Below are 17163 nucleotides of genomic sequence, written 5' to 3' on the forward strand. Positions count from 1 at the left end.
AGACACATGCACATGGTTGTGGTTTTATATGCACACACAAAATAAATTCCTATTTTCTACTGATTCAATTGTTCTGGGTTTCATATAATGAAATCTATACCACGTGCTTTTGTGATAATCTTTTAAAAACTTATGGTGCTCTACTAAGAAAATTATGACTGCTGTGAGCCAAGACACCTGAGCAACTTTGCAAACAATTGCATCAGACACATTACACCCCTCTTCCCCAACATGTCACACACTCATGTTCATTTGTGCCTTTGTTATACCATTCTGCCTGTGATCTCCATGCCTCCTTCTCCCCCAAAGAACACTTCAGCATTCTGCAAGATCTCATCCTACCTGAAGGCTTTTTGCCCCCTGTATGGCGATCCTACAGAACCCTTTGATTTTCTTTAGAAATCAGGAAGAGACACTACACACCAGAGAAAAGTAGCTAAGAAGATAACTCTAAGTGAAATCTACAACAATGTATCACAGTGTAAAGGAAGGTACAGGAACTCCTTCATCTATCCCAGAGAATATTCTTGTGGGTCTTTCTTAAATGATCAGTAGGGGTCATAAAAGGTTAGCAGCTGGTTGGGCGCCTGTGGCTCATTCCTATAATCCTAGCTACTTGGGAGGCTGAGATCAGGAGGACTGCAGTTCAAGGCCAACCTGAGCAAAAAGTTCTCAATACCCCATCTCAAACCAATAGCTGGGCACGGTGGCACACAGGTGTCATCCTAAGCTACACAGTAGGCTGAGATGGGGGAGATCATGGTTCCAGGCTCTCCCAGCCAAAAAAAGTTTGTGGGACCCCATCTCAACTGAAAAAAGCTAGGTGTGATGGTATTGTGCGTGTCATCCCAGATACAGCAGGGAAAATAAAATAGAAGGATCACAGTCCAGGCTGGCCTAGGCAAAAAGTGAGACCCTATCTCCAAAATGACCAGAGCAAAAAAGAGCTGTAGGTGTGATTCAAACAGTAGAATACCTGCCTAGCAAGTCTGAAGCCAAGTTCAAATCCCAGTACTGCCCCCCCCCAAAAAAATGGTGGTGGTAGCACCTAATGGCTGGATTCATGTAGAGAAGAGGGAAGAGAACAAGATGTATTATGTTTCTACCCTGTGTTAGACACTCTGCTAGATGTTTTTCAAATATTCAATTTGCTCTCCTCAGGAACTTCAAGGTTTGCATTATTATCCTAATTTTATAAGTGAGAAGACCGAAGCTCTGAGAAATTATTTACTCAAATTCATCCATTTGGCATGATGGAAACCCAGCTCCACTGCCCAAACCTACTTGACCCTGGATATTGCCACACATACTGTCTCATTGAATAGTTAACAACTCTGGGAAGCAGAAGTTATTTTTCTCATTTTGGGGGGGAGGTAGGAGATTGATGTGCATAGAAATAAAAATGCTCTGCACCAATAGTCCCCTAGTAAGTAATAATGGAGCTGAGATATGAAGTGGGGCTCGGGCTGCAAGTTCATGCTCTGTTTACAAGGAAGCACAGCTATAATGTAGCCAGCTTTGAGAGAAGATGGTAAATCTGGGAAACGGGGAGGTAGCTTAGCCCACTGAAAATCTTTGAATAAAGAGCTTCTTGCAGACTTGAGTCTGTGGAGCTATTACCATATTACCATATGGATCACCTAGTTACCATTTACATTTACAAGGTGTAGATGTAGCTGTAAATGAATGCTACCCACATTCTTGTCAGAAATACGTGAGTTGGAATAGGTAAAACATGGATCCTGTAATGAAAAATTATACCTTGTCATTGAAGGCAGTTTAACATATAGGGAGGAAGAGGAAGACCATATTTAGCTTTTAGATTCTATTGTGACACAGACAGATTCTGTTAGAGCAGGTCTTGAGGTCAGCCTCCAGGTTCAAGAAGAACATTCCTAAGTGGGAAGGTCCAGATGAAGCCCAGATAAATATACAAAGCACTGAGGTTATGAAGCAAGGAGCAAGAAAAGTGTGGAAAGATTTCAAAGGTGGTTCAAGTCAGAAGGTATGTGAAATTCCCAACCAGGATGTTACTTGATGAAGAAAACTCCTCCATGGGCAGGAGGAAAGGGTCACCTTAGAATGGTGATCTTTGCTGGCTGCCTGAAGGGGACCTATAGATGCTGGGGTCTATCCCAGGAGAACCAGGGTCATGGATGAGTACCTGGCAAGCCAGGAGCAAGGAATGCACTCTCCTTTTGGACCATGAAGTCCCCCAATCTCTTTAGGCAAGAGGTGAAATGGAGAGTGGTTCTTTCATCTCTTCAACTTTGCCTAGCTTCAGTGGGTGAGGGAGCTCTGTGTGAAGGAGGGCAGTGGATACAGGTTGAATGAGTCCATGAACCACTCTTTCCTCACAAGGCTAGGATTCCAGACATGAAAATGGGAGATATGGACATTTGGATGCAGTATGAATTCCTCCACAATGCTAAGGACTGGGATGAGGCTCTAATGTTCCACCAAGCTTCATGTCATCTCAAATGTGGTCAAAATAAAATTCCATGTCCTGCCGCTAAAGAAATGAAGTGCTTCTGTGGGTGAATATCCTGAACTGATGAGAGGCCAGGTTACCAGCTCCTCATTCTTCTCCTGCCACACAGGCAACACAGAAGCTGGGCATGTGGAAAACTAAGTCCACAAAGGATAACCAGCTGCCCCTTTTTCTCAGGCACAAAAATCACTTGTTCATTCACATTATTCAATTTTTGGTGATCACCTGCGTAGCAGCAGGTAACATGTGGAGCTGGAGGATTCGGGTGAGACTCTAGAGGCTTCCTGTTGGAGACATTGGTGCTATAGGCAACACAGATGCATGAACAGTGTGATAAATGCTTTCATCAGAAGTTTCAGAGAGTACATATTTGAAGCAGTCTCTGTGTCTTTTGGTTGACTGTTTTTAAACACCTAGGAGCAGTATCCCATGATTTCAAAGTATGAATGATCGTGCCCCTAATGACTGCAATAAGACCCCCAATATCCTGTCCCCCAAATTTCCATTCTAGCCCCCTCTCAACCATGTCTCCTCTTACCCCTATAGGTTAGCCACACAGAAGCAAGCAATTGACAGTCCCTGGGTATGTGTGTGCTGTTCCCTCGCATGAAAAGCCCTCCCACCTTGCTGTGCCTAGCAAAGTTCCAGAAATTAGTCATTTAAGAGCTGGCCCAGATGTCAATTCTGTCTGGAGACTGCCTTGACCCTCACAGGAAGTCCTCACCACTCCTTCATTTACACTCCCAGAACCCATTTATGAACCTCTGTTACAACACCTGTAGACACTATACAATAGCCATTTGTTCCTGTGCCTTTCTCCTGCCTCCCATCAGACTCTGAGTTCTCATACAAGCCCCAAGCTGAGGACACCAGCCACCCCACAAATGTTTATGTATGTGGAAATAAAATTTGCTACTCTATAAACTCCATACATCTTACCTTAAGAAGGGTCTATAAAAGTGATTGCCAGCCTTCTCTGACAGAAGGAGAGGAAGGCCCATTCACCTGCCATGGCCAGACACACCTACCTACACCACTGCTGGGACTCTACAGTATTAGGGTGAAGACAGGAGGTACCAGGTGGCTGAAATACAGCATAAGATCTAATTTGTGATTTTGTAAAAGCTATATTGTATAATACTTAAATTAAATACTAAATGCATAATACTTGAATACATAATGCATAAATACTTAAATGTGATTGTCCAGACAATAGAATGATATACAAAAAACTGTTAATAATGTATGATTTTGCAAACTTGGGTACAGGCTAGGAGATGATTGGGACTTTGATTTTCCATTTTATGCTTTTCTACAATGTTGAAATTTTTGTCATGAGTCCCTGTCACCTTTAAAAGACAGAAGACACTAAAATGAGTCCTGTGACTACATGTAAAATGAATCAATTAAAATTAAGTGGATATTTACCTTAAGACATGAGCTAGAGTCTTGTTAGAATTTTTATAACAGTGTCATTAGTAAAAGTAAACTGGAAAATGCCTGTGCGTTCATTAACAGAAAAATGGATCTGTCAGTTGTAATATATTCACATAGTGGAATTCTGCACAACAAAGAAAATGCATGAAACACAACTACAAATAGATGACTCTCCCAGACATGATGTTGAAGAAAAGAAACCAGACATAACAGTATATGCTGGATAATTCCAGTTACAGAAAGTACAAAAACAGGCAAAACTAGTCTATAATGTTGGAAGCTAAGATGATGGCTACCTTGGGCGGATGGGAAGGGGAAGAATTTAGTGTATGGGAGCAAGGAGATGGGGGTTTCTGGTGAGGTAAAAAGGGGAGATAGTGATATTCTGTTTCTTAATCTGGGTACAGAATGCATGAATGTGCTTACTTTGTGAAAACTTGACTCCTACAATTACCATTTGTGTACTTTCCTGTAAGTGTGTTATGCATCAGTAAAAAGTCAACACACAAACTAGACCAACATGAGATGCCTGAGCATTCCCTTACACAAAGCTGATAATATCCTCTTGGGATCTGTATGCCAACCTTCCAGCCTTCTAGATATCCAACAATGGGAAAGCATGGAGATGGAGTTAACCTGTAGTTCCTAATGGTTTTATGGACACCAGTGTCCTCCCTTGAGGTACAGCTGTGCAGCAGGGAGAGATGGACAGGGGATCTGAGCACTTCCTTGGTGCCAGGATGGGATACTGCTCTCCTGTTTTGCATTTTAAGTCATCATTTGTCTTCTTCTCCTTCTCCTTCTCTTTCTCCTTTTCATATTGTTGACACAAGGTCTTGCTATGTAGCCCAGTCTGACCTTAAACTTGAGATCCTCCTATCTCAGCTGCCTGAGTGTTAGGAGTACAGACAGGCATGCTCCACCATGCCTGGCTATTGCAAGCTCAAAGAAGGGAGAGGAGTGGGATGAGAAGATATTTTCAGATGTTTCTGGCTCACATCAAAGCTGCCTTTGTCCCAGAGCTAAGGGGCAAGCTGGACATTGCACTTGAAGCCAAGTGATCAAACCCATTGATGGAGCATTTCCTCTGAGGACTAAACTGCCACTTGGTCATTGTTGATCTCCCTTTGTCCAACTCCAGATAAATACAATCCCCTCCACAGAACCTCAGCGGAGGTGGGCACTTACAGTCCAAGCCAAGAGCTGAAAGAACCACCTGCCTTACCACCCGCTCTCCAGCTGCCATGCTGAAGCAGGCCCAGGAGAGCAGCCATATTCCAGCTCTGCCAACCCCTTAGCCTGCTCATCCAGTGGGTCTGTTGAGAGATGCCAAAGTGAGGTCTCTTGTAGTTGGAGGCAGTCAAGTTGTAGGTTAGCCAGCTTATGTGTTAAAAGTAAAGTCTGAAGAGGTCACAGTAAGGGTTAACTCCTGGTCATATGAAACTCCCCACCAAGGGCATAAAAGGAAGCAAAAAGAGGACTCTGATCGGTGAAAATAGATTTTGCCAAGTCTACACATTCAAGTTCCTCCACTTCCTCTTTTAAGCGAGCACTTCAGCTCTCACTCAGCGGGCACTTTCTTGATACCCATTTCAAGTTCGTTTGGTATAGTGGGACAGGCAGGTCCTTGTGAGCCTCATAGGTACAGCAGGCTGCTGGCATAAGACTGGCTCCAGAAGCAGGCAGCTTTGTCCCTGTGTGACTAGACCAGGGTCCAGGGGGTTTGGAAGAGACTTCAGGGTCACTGGGATGCTGGGAAGATCCTGCTGCAGAGCTACACTTGGTTCTGAAGGCAATGGGAAGCCATGGAAGTTTCCAGAAATTATCCATCCTTTTTTTTTTTTTTTTAAGGTTTGGGGCATAAGGAAGAAATCCTTCAGCCATCAGAAATCTAAATTCCTCACACTTCTTCAGGCTTTCCTGAGACTGGATGTTTCATAAGATCTAAGAACTGAGGGCTCTAAGGAGACAGGAGAGAGAATGTCTGTGAGCTCAGAGAATGAGCAAGGGAGGCATAAGGCTTCTCTCCCTCGACCACCCCCCCAGTCCCCGGCTGACCCCCAGGCTTCTGGCCCAGAGGGTCAGGAACATTCATTCAACTTGACTTACTCCTTCCTGAGAAATCTCAGATGCATTTGTATTTATTTACTTATTTTTTTTTTAATTTTACTTATTTTTTTTGTGATACTGAGGATCAAACTCAGGGCCTCATGCTTGCTAGGTAAGTGCTCTACCACTTAAGCCAGGCCTCCAGCCTCAGACACCTTTTTAAACCTCTCACTCTGAAGCTCAGTTTTCACATCCATTACCTCTGAGAGGGGTTGGGAGACATGAAGTAAGACGTTGTCTGTTAAGTGTCTAGCAGAGTCTAACATCCTGAGGTTGCACAGTAAATACAGTTTCCATTCTTTCTAAAGTGGCTTTCATGAAGACAAACCCTTGATGGCCCAGGATAAAAATTCAGAGTTGCTGGAGCAAGTTCCCAAAGAAGCACACTCCTTTAGGGTGGCAGGTAAGCCGCCAGAGCCCAAAGGCAAGATGAGGCAAGATGACAGAATGAGAGATTGCTGCAACAAGGCAACATCACGAAATGCTGAAGAGCAAGGACTCTGCTCAAGATCTGCCTTCAGCTCCTGACCCTAGCTCTTCCTAGCTAAGTGACCTTAAGCAAATGCCCCAACCTCTGGGCCTCACTTTCCTCATTTATAAAATGGAGAGAATGATGGTATCTGTATCACAGGGTTGTTGGGAAGATCAAATGGGTTAACATAAGGAAAGCCCTGAAACAGGGCCTGCCTACTTCCGTGGTGGCTGTGGTCATTAAGCAAACACAGCTTCCACAGCCTGAGATAACACAACCCAGTGACTAAATGGCAGGCTTGGGGAGAAAACTGCTTGGGACACTTTCCTTTTACTCCCTGCTAGCTCTGTGACCTGGAGTAATTCATTGCCTTTGCTGTGCCTAAAGCCTCCTCATCAGGGAAAAGTGGAGGTGATCATAATAGTTCTCCTTGCCCCTGAAGAGCTGTTGTTGGGACAAAGTGTGGGAATGAATGTGAAGCATTTAGCAAAGAGTCTGGCTCCTTTTAGGTTCTCAGTCACTGTCAGCTATTTACTATTCCCTGGCTATAAGGAATCTTAGAAGCACTGTGGCATTTATTGAATGCACTCTTTATTTGTTTAAAGAGACATTTCTGTTCCCTTCTCAGCTTTTTTTTCAGGACTAGGGTTTGAGCTCAGGGCCTATACCTTTAGCCACTTCACCCTCCACCAGTCTGGCCGCGGCTCCCCCACTTCCTCCCCCTGCTTTTTTTGTGAAGGGATTTTTTTTGAGATAGGGTCTCAAGAACTATTTGCCCAGCCTAGTTTCAAACTACAATCCTCCTGATCTCTACCTCCTGAGTAGCTAGGATTATAGGCTGGAGCCACCAGCACCCAGCTCCTCTCCATTTTTATGTCTCATTTATTTCTGAATTTTGAAAAGGACGATAGAATCTCTATCTCTCCTTTGAAGACGAGAAGAAAAAAAAAAACTCTATACCTTTTGGATCCTATCTTCAAGTCCTTTCTTCCTTACTACCTAAGAATGGGAGCCAGGCGTGGTGGCACAAGTCTATAATTCCAGCCATGCAGGAAGTAGACATCAAGAAGATCACAGTTGAAGATCAGACCAGGCAAAAAGTTATTTCAACCAATAAGCCAGGCATAGCAGTATGCATCTGTCATCCTGACTAGGTAGAAGGATCATGATAGGAAGCCAGCTCCTGGCAAAATCACAAACTAAAGCAAAAATTGGGCTGGAAGTGTGGCTCAAGTGGTACAGCAGCTGCCTAGCAAGTATGAAGCCCTGAGTTTCAACTCCAGTACTGCCAAACAAGGGGGCAGGGAGGACCTGGGGAGTGGTTCAGATGGTACATACTATGCCTAGCACACTCAAGGACCTGGGATCAATTCCCAAGTACCCAAAAATAGAATGGGAAAGAAACTTGGGGACTATGTGCCTATACCCCAGCCTCCAGACAGGGCCACACTCACCGCAGCACTTCTAACAGAGGGACAGGAGGCCTGTTCCCAATGTGAGGAGCCAAGATCCTGATAAGTGCACGCTTTCCACCATCACTTTGGTGATCTGCTCAAGGCAGGATTGCCTGCCTTACACCTCAGCTTGCTTTGGCATTTGGGGGAACACTGTTAAAGCAGTCCTCAAAAGGGAAACAAGTTCCAGGCTTGGGTCATGGCACTCCCACCACTATTTCTCTACCCCACTCCATTCTCCCTTATTTCCCTGAAGACACACCGTAAACTGAGTGTAAAGAACAAGGGTCTAGTTTTCGTTTTTGTGATCAAGGGAGTTTTGCTATTGCCCGAGGACAAAGGCTAAATTGACATAGGATGAACAGTCCAGAGGGGCAGGTCTCTCTTTTTTGTTTTCTTCTCTGATTCTATTTCTCTCCTGGAGGAGAAGGAATGATAATTAGAACACATGCGCTACAAAACCTCAATGTAAATACTGTTCTTAAGAGGAAAGACTCAATGTACTAGACAAAGAACTTCTGAATACTGACCCTTAACTCTTATAAAGGCAAAGATAACAAGAGAAGGAGGTTGGGCCAGGAATGGTTGTGGGAGAAGTAAACCGTAAGAAGAAAGGAAGGAAGGGGAGTGGAGAGAAAACATCAGAAAGCATTCAACCAATAAGAACTGATCCCGGGCCCTTGAATAGGCCTGGCAAGACTGGGCACCATGAACTGGACTCTCCCTTCCCATGCTAGAGCCAAGGTGGCTATGCCAAGGAAGGGACCTGACGACAGGGTCCAAAAGGTACAGAAATGTTTTTCTTGTCTTCCAGAGACAAAGTGACTGGGGTCCTACTGGTCTAACGTGTAGTTCCAAATTTGCAGCATCATGGACAGTGACAACTGGAACAATCCTCAGAGTTCATCTGTCCTGGCCTATGCTGTAGTACCTCTACACTACCCTAAAATTTTTTTTCTGTGCAAATGCCTCCTAGGATGAGAGACTTATTACCGACTACTCCAAACATCCCAAAGTCCTTCCTAACATAATACTGAGCTCAAATCTCTCCCATGACTTCAACCGGTTTTGTCTTCTCCCACTCCTGCCTCAAGTGATGCTTCCTGGGCGGCTTGCTGAGCAGACCACCTTGCTTCTTATCTAAGTTCAGCCTCCTAGTACTAGCTCCTGAGCATGAGCAAATTGATCTTTCTGTGCCTCAGTTTCTCATCTGTAGAATGGAGTTAATAGTACTGACCAGGTCTGTACCATTACCGTGAGGAAGAAGTCAGAAAATCTGTGGAGAACTACATATGACACAAACAGGTCGTATTTTAAGTGCCTGGTAAAATGCAGCTACTGAAATTATACAATAGACTATCTATTATATATAATAGGCTCCTCTAAGGCAACCACTGGGTCTTATTCATCACTGTAACTTTTTTTTTTTCTGAGTACAACATCTGGGTGAAAATAAATGTTTACTGGATGTCTAAGTAATTAATTGATATAACTCTGTTCCAGTGATCTCCTGACTATGACAACCTTCTCTTTTCATGGTACTAGGGATCAAATCCAGAGCTTGGTGAATGCTAAGCAAGCAGTCTACTTACTACTGAGCTACATCCCTGGCCTATGACAAACTTCTTACAAAAACCTATCACTCAGCCAGGTGGGGGTAGCACACTCCTGTGATCTCAGCACTTGGGAGGTAGGGGCAGGACTACTGTGAGTTTGAGGTCAGCCTGGGCTATACAGTGAGACCCTGTCACAATAAACAAACAAACAAGCAAACAAATAAACCTATCACCCAATCCTTCCTCTACCCCCAGTTTGGCCTCTGTTTGTTGCTACTCAATCCAGAAATTCCAACTTCTCAAGGTTGGATGGAGAGGCTTAGCTTGAGGCAGAGGTAGTAGGAGCTACATCAAGTTCAACCCTGTGGAGGAAGTCACTGTGAAGTGTACTGCATGTTTTCTTGTAGCCAAAGTTATAAGGTGTGATTGATTTGCTGTGGTTTATATGGTGAGGACATGTGAACCCATGGACTACAACCTTCCAGAAGGAAAATTAAGCAAAGGAAAGTAAGAAAGCTCTTTTAGATCAGAGAGCAGGCCAACTTCGGATGAGACAGGAGAAGGATGGCAGTGGAGACAAAGCTGGGGGAGGACAGGGTCTGGAGGGGAGGATAGAGCCTGCATTGATGTCAGCCACAAGCTGGGAGCACAACGGGACTAGGGTCAAAATCTCTGGCCCTATACTGAAATGGTGCTGCCTGGAGGGATGAAGAAATGAACTAAGGAAAAATTGGAGTAGAAAGTACATGCTCAACCAGGAAATTAAATATTGAGGAATGCTAGTTAAAAGTTCAAAACACTGCCTGTAATCCCAGCTACTCGGGAAGTGGAGGCAGGAAGATCACAAGCTCCAGGCCAGCCTGGGCAAAGTTAGAGAAACCCTATCTCAAAAAACAAAACACAAAAGCACTGGGAGGCATGGCTCCAGGGGTATGTATGTATGGAAGGAGGCCAGGCCCTGGGTTCAATTCCCATTACAGCAAAAAACAAACAAAAAAACAGTTCAGAACACTTTCCCACACATCAACCTTGGGCCCATTTCAGGCAAACTCTGGCAAACTCAGGAACTCAACCTGGTGGTCCCTGGACCCCAAGTCTCATCCCAGAACACCCAAGCTGTTTGATTTTCATCCACACACCAAGTGCCCGCTCAGTTTGCTATACAAATGGAGGTAGAAAAGAAGGTGGGTTAAAAAAATTTTTCCTCTAAAAATCCACACTGCAGGTCCCACAGTGGGGGATGGGGGCAGGCCCCCTTGGCTAGGGGCTCTCTTAACGTTTGGCATCTTTCCTTCCTACCGCTGGTGCACGAGTTGAGTGACAGGCCACCCCAACTGAAGGAGAACAGAACTCCCTCCCAAGCCCAGCATCCTGGGGAAAAGGAGAGAGCCGCCCAAGGCCTTCACAGCAGGGGAGAGAGGGGGGTATGTGTGGGGGGAATAGGAAGATTGCTTGTTTATTTGTTTCCTGGAACACCCTGTTAAGAATCTCAGCAATTGCAGTTAGTGCCCTATCGTTTGGCAAGCAGAGCTGCTGCTCGTCGTTCCCAGCTGCACGGGATCTAATTCGCAAATACACCATCTTGCATTCAACACTTAAACGGAAAACAAGCCACCCGAGGAGGGAGAAAAGCGGTCTAACTCTGCACGCACGCCCATTTCCGAGGGATTTATGTTTCTTCGGGGTTTTGACTGGCAGATGCGGTCCGGTCCGCAGAGAGGACCTCATTGAGCCGCGATCCTCTCTCGTCCCGGCTGCAGAACCCATTCCGATGGAGGTTACGAACTGTAATTAAACCTACAGAGAGAAGGGGATTTGGTTGGGCCTTAGGCCTTGCCAGTATAAAATAGTAACTGTAATCTGTGAGAGCTCAGATTTGCAAGAGAGATAACTGCTTATTCTTCCCACTGGAAACCTAGCTAAAAGAAAATAAGGCCTCTCTTAAAGGTAGCTAAGATTAGAGAGCTCGGTTTCCGTTTTCTGTGTTTCTGTGGGCCGAACGCCCAGGTCGGTCAGCGAGTTTCTCAGTGTGGAATGACGAATTCCTCTCGCCTGGATTCTAAAATGATAACTTTGCTTGGTGCTGCAGCTGCGAACGTCTGGCGCCAAGCGACTCAATTCTGGCCGTGGCGTTGCCGAGGGAGAAGAGGGGGTGAGTGAGGAAAGGGAAAGAGCCATGCCTTGGTGAAAAGCCGGGGAGCGGCGAGAAGGGAAGTAACAGCGGCTCCTCCCGGCCTGGCCCCTTTAAGTGCTTCACTGACTCAGCGAAGCTTCCCCCCACCTCAGGTCGCGTTTTTTATGAATGAAAAACGTCCTTACATTCATTATATAAACAAGCCTGTGCTGATTGGCCAATGGCCCCCGGTGCATAAATTATGTAAAACAGACCCCCGAAGGGGTGGAGAGAGACCTACCATCCGCCAATGGAGGCCGGAGTTGATGGGGCGGCTTGGCTGGATTTGCCCGAAGACAGGGTAAACAAGAGGTGATGGACAGCCACGGGAACCGCCTTGGGCCAATAGGGAAGAGTCTGGACCAGGACCGCGGTCCAATGGCGGCGGGCGGAGCAGCAGACTGCGGGGGGCCGGGCCAGCGCTCTAGCCTGGTTGGCAGCTGCGGCGCAGAGTCCAGCCGCTGGTGCACAGAGCGGTTCACAGGCTCCGGAGCGGTCCGGCCCAGCCATTGCTTAGGCGCCCAGGCCCGGTGCGCGCGTGCGTGAGCGCGCCTGCGCCGCCGGGGCAGTTGCAAGGGGAGGAGAGCAGCAGCCTCAGGTGAGGGGGCGTTGCGGGGACGGGGGCGGGGGGACACATCAGAGGGGGATGTTCTGCAACGAGTCCCAAAGGCCCAGGTGGCAAGAGTTCACGGGCTGATTCAAAAGACTTAAAGTCAGGGTGCACATCTGGGGTGAGGTTCCCCCCCCGGGGGGGGGGCAGACTGCTCTCTACCCCCACCCTGGCCCGGCCCGGTCCGGTTCGGTTCCTGGGAGGCTTCGGGCGGGGGCGGCTAACGGTTCCGGAGCGCGAGGAAAGCGGGTTTCCGCACGTCGCGGGGGAGGCACGACGGAGCGCGGGGTGCGGGGCTCCGGGGTGGAGATGGGGGAGCGCGGAGTTGCTGGGCTTTACAATCTCTGGAGATCGGAGAGCCCCGAGGGGACTTGGAGGCTCGCGAGAAGAGACGCTTGGCGGAGCTTTGCAGTTGGGAGGAGGGGGCGGGAAGCAGTTTGAGCAGGGGGATACTGGAGAGGTACTGCCCCCCAGAACACCGAGATTGGTTAAATGACATAGGCATGTGCAGCCTGCGGGGCTGGGGGTCGGCCAGGAACTTATGCAGGCCTTGCAAGTTTCAGGTTGTGGGACGTGGACCACCAATCCCCCTACTCCTACCCCCAGCAGACTGAGAGCATCGGGAGAAAAATCGGGGACGCCAGAGCAGCGGCCTGGCGATGGTGGGGAGGAAACGGGTGTGGAACCCAGACGGGGGAGATGCTGGAGCCTCGCGCTGGATTCGAGATCCGACTACATTTGGAGGCGGGGTAGGGGTAGGGGGAGGCGGCAAACTCTTTCCTGATCGAGGAGGGGGTGTCAAGGAGAGATGTTCGGGGTGGAGGGGAAATTGCAGGTAGTTGGTAACCCTGAGCGCCGCACCTCGTTTCTATGAATGTGGGCGACTTTATGAATGAAGCGGGTTTCTTTCGTTGGCTCACTGCTCCCTGCGGGCTTTTTTTTTTCTTCTTCTTCCCTTTTTGTGAATGAAGCATTGAGCTTTCTTCCTAAAACGCTGGGTGAGGGGCCTGCTCGAGGCCGGGCGTGCGTTGGGAGTGGGGGCGGGGGCGCAGCTGAAGGAGTTTTCATGAATGGGGAAGGCTGGGAATTGGGTGGAAGTGTGTCTTGTTTTGTGAATGGGGCCCAGCGCGAGAGATCCAGTTACAGCCTCTACCTGATGTGGCGGCCGCGGCTCGCTCTCCCATTCATAAAACCAAGCCCGCTGCGCGCTGCGGGGGAGGGGCCTCGATCGCGCGGCTAAGCTGTTTAAAGTTTTCCTGGGGGGCACCCAACACCGGGGGGGGGTGCAGAGGAAGTGGTTTAAACTCCTGGATGAACTCGAGCCTTCCCTTTAGGCTTTAAAAAAAAAAATACTTCGAACACAGTATTTCCAGCCCTTAAATTCAGGGCTGCTTTAAAGATCCTCAGTGCTTCTTTTGGATTCGCTTATGGTAGTTTTATTAACTTTTTTAAAAAGCTATTTTTGCTCTTCAGCGTGAAGTATTTCATCGTAAGACTCTGAAAATATCTCACCCTCCGCTCTCCTACTTATTGTCGTCCCCCCCCCCCCCCTTCCAGCAGACATTTACAGAATTGTTAAGGCCAAGATTTAATCAGATAGATTTTTGAGGACGAAAGAGAATTCCTTTCAACTCACTGCTAAGGTTTCTAAGATTTTGTATACGGGTTGGTGCCATTTGAGAGGGAAGGTTTGTTCTGAACGTTTATGTGCTGTGTGGAAGGCAAAGCAGGCTGGAGTGGTTTTTTTAGGAAATTATGAACTGTGCTATTTTGCTCCAGTCTTTTCCTTTGACTTTGAAAAATAATCTGATTTCTTGGGCCAAGTGCTGAGGAGGAGGCTGGCCGTGAAGTGTTTTCTTGTATCCTGCTCACTTTTGAAAATTTGATATGCTCCACACAGTGTGAAAACAAATTGGATGGAAATGCCCACTGGGGGGAAGTTCTCTTTAAAATTCGTATACAAGTTAAAAGAAATTACTCTTTAAGCAGTTCACATTGCATAGAGCTGGGGTGAGTGAAATTAATGTCCCTCATCCTTTTTGTTGACCTAATTGTTTTTATTTGGAAAATAAGTGTTGAGGAAGATGGCACCTTCCTAAAATTGTTACTTTATTCATCCTAGACTGGGAAAAATAAAATCTCTCTTCTCACTTGTGACCTCATCTCCCCAGCCCCACCTTATCAGTGCTAAAATGACTAAAATTCTCGATGTGTCTGCGAAGTTTGACTTCACTGTAAGAAATGAACTGAGTTTTCTTTCCATAGATCTTTTCCTTTTAATACTTTTTTAAAAGTTCTTGGTAAAGATGCATTTAAAATATGTGCAGTAAAATTTAGTTTTCTTTATCCATTATTTTTCATAGATATTTTATTCTTTTAGAAGTTGAAGATATCACAGATATCTTTGTAAGTTGCCATGGAGATATTTGTGATAATACAGGCATACACCTGTTTGGACAGAATATTTAGGTTTTAAATAAAGAGGTGTGTGTGAAGAAAGTATACTTCTGATCAATTTATTCTTGGAACTAGACATAGTGTTTTTACCAGTGACCTACAAAATACTTTTAGAAATATCATGTATGTCAGATCTTAATTGCCAATAATTTGGAATACCTAAACCCAGTTTCTTGACTTCCTGTCCCTGTATGACAAAAATTATCTCTTTAAAAAAAAAAAAAAAAAACCCTACTACAAATACCCTGGAGGATCGTCTACATAGAGAATCTGGAAATCACTTTTTTATGATGAAAATAAGGTGTTTGGGTTTTTTTTTTTTTTTTGTAATGGTGGGGGTAGCATGTTTTTTATTTTTGTAGGAGACAGGCAGTACCAAATCTAGAATCTTAATGATAAGAAAGAAGAAAGAAAATGATGACTTGATAATGGACTTGGCCCTGAGAACACTGAACCTTTGATACCATTAAGCCCAGTGTTGGGCTGAAAGCTTATACCTTCAGTGGGCTTTAAGTACTTCAGAGAAGAGTAGTTATTTTTGCCCAGACCTTGAAGAAAGGCCAGTACAAAATTGCTTCGTTTCTTTCCTGCCCCCTTCAGTTAAAGTCTCCCAAATTCATATTACAGGAGGATCTCTCTTCCCCCAGACATTACTCAATGCTGAAACCTTTCAAAGAGGTAGTAGCGACGACGTTGGAAGCACTATGGAAGGGTTTTATGATCAGCAGGTCCCTTTTATGGCTCCAGTGGTAAGTATGTGGCTGTTGGTTTTGTCCTCTCTCTCCAGTATGAGTCTTCTGTCTGGTTAATGGGTCCATCCTCTTTGGACCTGTATACTACACTTGAATCTTCTGTCTGTTGGCCTCTTTCAGAAATCTCGATCAGAGGATTGTCGAGGGCGGCCTGTGATTGACAGAAAGAGGAAGTTTTTGGACACAGATCTGGCTCATGATTCTGAAGGTAGTGAAGCTTTCCCCTCATATGTTGTGGCTTCTTCAAACCACTCCCAGGGACAACAGCATGTAGACTTTTCACCTATTCTTAGCAGAACAAATATTCTCATTCTGGGGTCTTCTGTTTTTAATTCCAGAGTTGTTTCAGGATCTCAGTCAACTTCAAGAGGCTTGGTTAGCTGAAGGCAAGTTTCTTGGCTGTCCTATTTTCCATATAAAACATTTTACTGTGCCTTTTAATAAAACTTAAAAGTCTAAAATAAAAATCTCTTTTCCAGCACAAGTTCCTGATGATGAACAATTTGTCCCAGATTTTCAGTCTGATAACCGTAAGTACCTTTATAGAGATGACACATTTGTTCTGAAATTGTTGGGGTTGGGTCATCCATGTCTAGAATATGCTTTTCAGCAATAACCAGCAGATTTGGGCAGTGGCATGCATGTAGTTTCTTTTAATAATTCAGGATTAATCCTGAAAACTTTGTTTCATTTCTCTGAAATTATTTCTAAAGTGCCTCTTCTCTCTTGCAGGCAAGATATATTGAATATAATCACATACTAAATTTCTTTTTACCTTAAGAATATTGTAAAGCTTCAAGCTCAAAATTATAAATTAACAATATATAGGATGTTAGGCCAAGCATCTATTAATCATTCATTTTCTTGTAGCTTTTCCTTTTGTTTGTTTTATAAATTAAATCTTTGCGCTGGGGATGTGGTTCAGTGGTCAAGGACTTGCTTAGCATGCACAAGGTCCTGCATTTGATCCTCAGCCCTGCAAAAAAAAAAAGTTCTTTCATGTGAATGATGAGGTATTTTTCTTTCTTTTAAAGGTATGGAAGATAGTTAATGGAAAATTCCAGTTAATTGTGGTTTCACCCAACATGTCAATTTTGCTTCTTATAAGCTAAGAAAGGGAGGGCACAGAGTGGCCTGATTTGCTCTTATTTTGCATATAGTTGTTATTATGTTACTATTCAGAGAAGAGTAAAACCTTTTTCTTAAAGTGGTCATTAAGTGCTCATTACCTGAGATAATAAAATGCAATTAGGAACTCCAAAAGTGGCTCTTGGTGCTGGCAGAGGCATGGTTAGCTTACCCTGATCTTTTGGGGCTATTCTCAACAGGTTTGGGAGCTTTTATGGTCCAGGCAAAGCTATCAAGGACAAAGCTGGATGATGAAATTTGAGCAACACAGGGCTGCTCTAGAGCATTAGTCACTGGCGAATGAGCAGGTTTAAGAGAGGCCTAGAGAAAATGCTGCCTCTCTTGAGAGTTGCATCATAGAGAAATTCTTGTCTCTTAGTCATAGTTTATAATAGCAAGCACCTGAGCCAGGCAAGGAGTTGATTTCTCATTTTGCACCAACAAATTCTTCCCAGCTTTGTTTCATCTTGTGTGTGTGTGTGTGTGTGTGTGCATGTGTGTGCACATGTGTATATGTATAGAAA

At 45.3% G+C, this 17163-nt stretch overlaps 1 protein-coding gene across 3 annotated transcripts in view; it reads left to right on the forward strand.

Annotated features, from left to right (window-relative positions):
* The first annotated feature begins 12109 nt into the window (after positions 1-12109).
* Positions 12110-17163, forward strand: part of Etv5 (ETS variant transcription factor 5) — a 56716-nt gene continuing 51662 nt past the window's right edge. The window contains exons 1-5 of one of the 3 annotated variants that reach the window (XM_074073596.1): positions 12110-12290; positions 15387-15508; positions 15632-15719; positions 15850-15897; positions 15991-16041. In XM_074073596.1, coding sequence (XP_073929697.1) covers positions 15464-15508; positions 15632-15719; positions 15850-15897; positions 15991-16041 — 232 coding nt within the window. In that variant the 5' untranslated portion in view covers positions 12110-12290; positions 15387-15463. Of the gene's footprint in view, positions 12291-12401; positions 12424-15386; positions 15509-15631; positions 15720-15849; positions 15898-15990; positions 16042-17163 lie in introns of those variants that run through there. The other 2 variants (XM_074073598.1, XM_074073597.1) reach the window with 2 other exon arrangements.

Source organism: Castor canadensis, chromosome 5 (assembly GCF_047511655.1).
Source record: "Castor canadensis chromosome 5, mCasCan1.hap1v2, whole genome shotgun sequence".
Taxonomy (NCBI): Eukaryota; Metazoa; Chordata; class Mammalia; order Rodentia; family Castoridae; genus Castor; species Castor canadensis.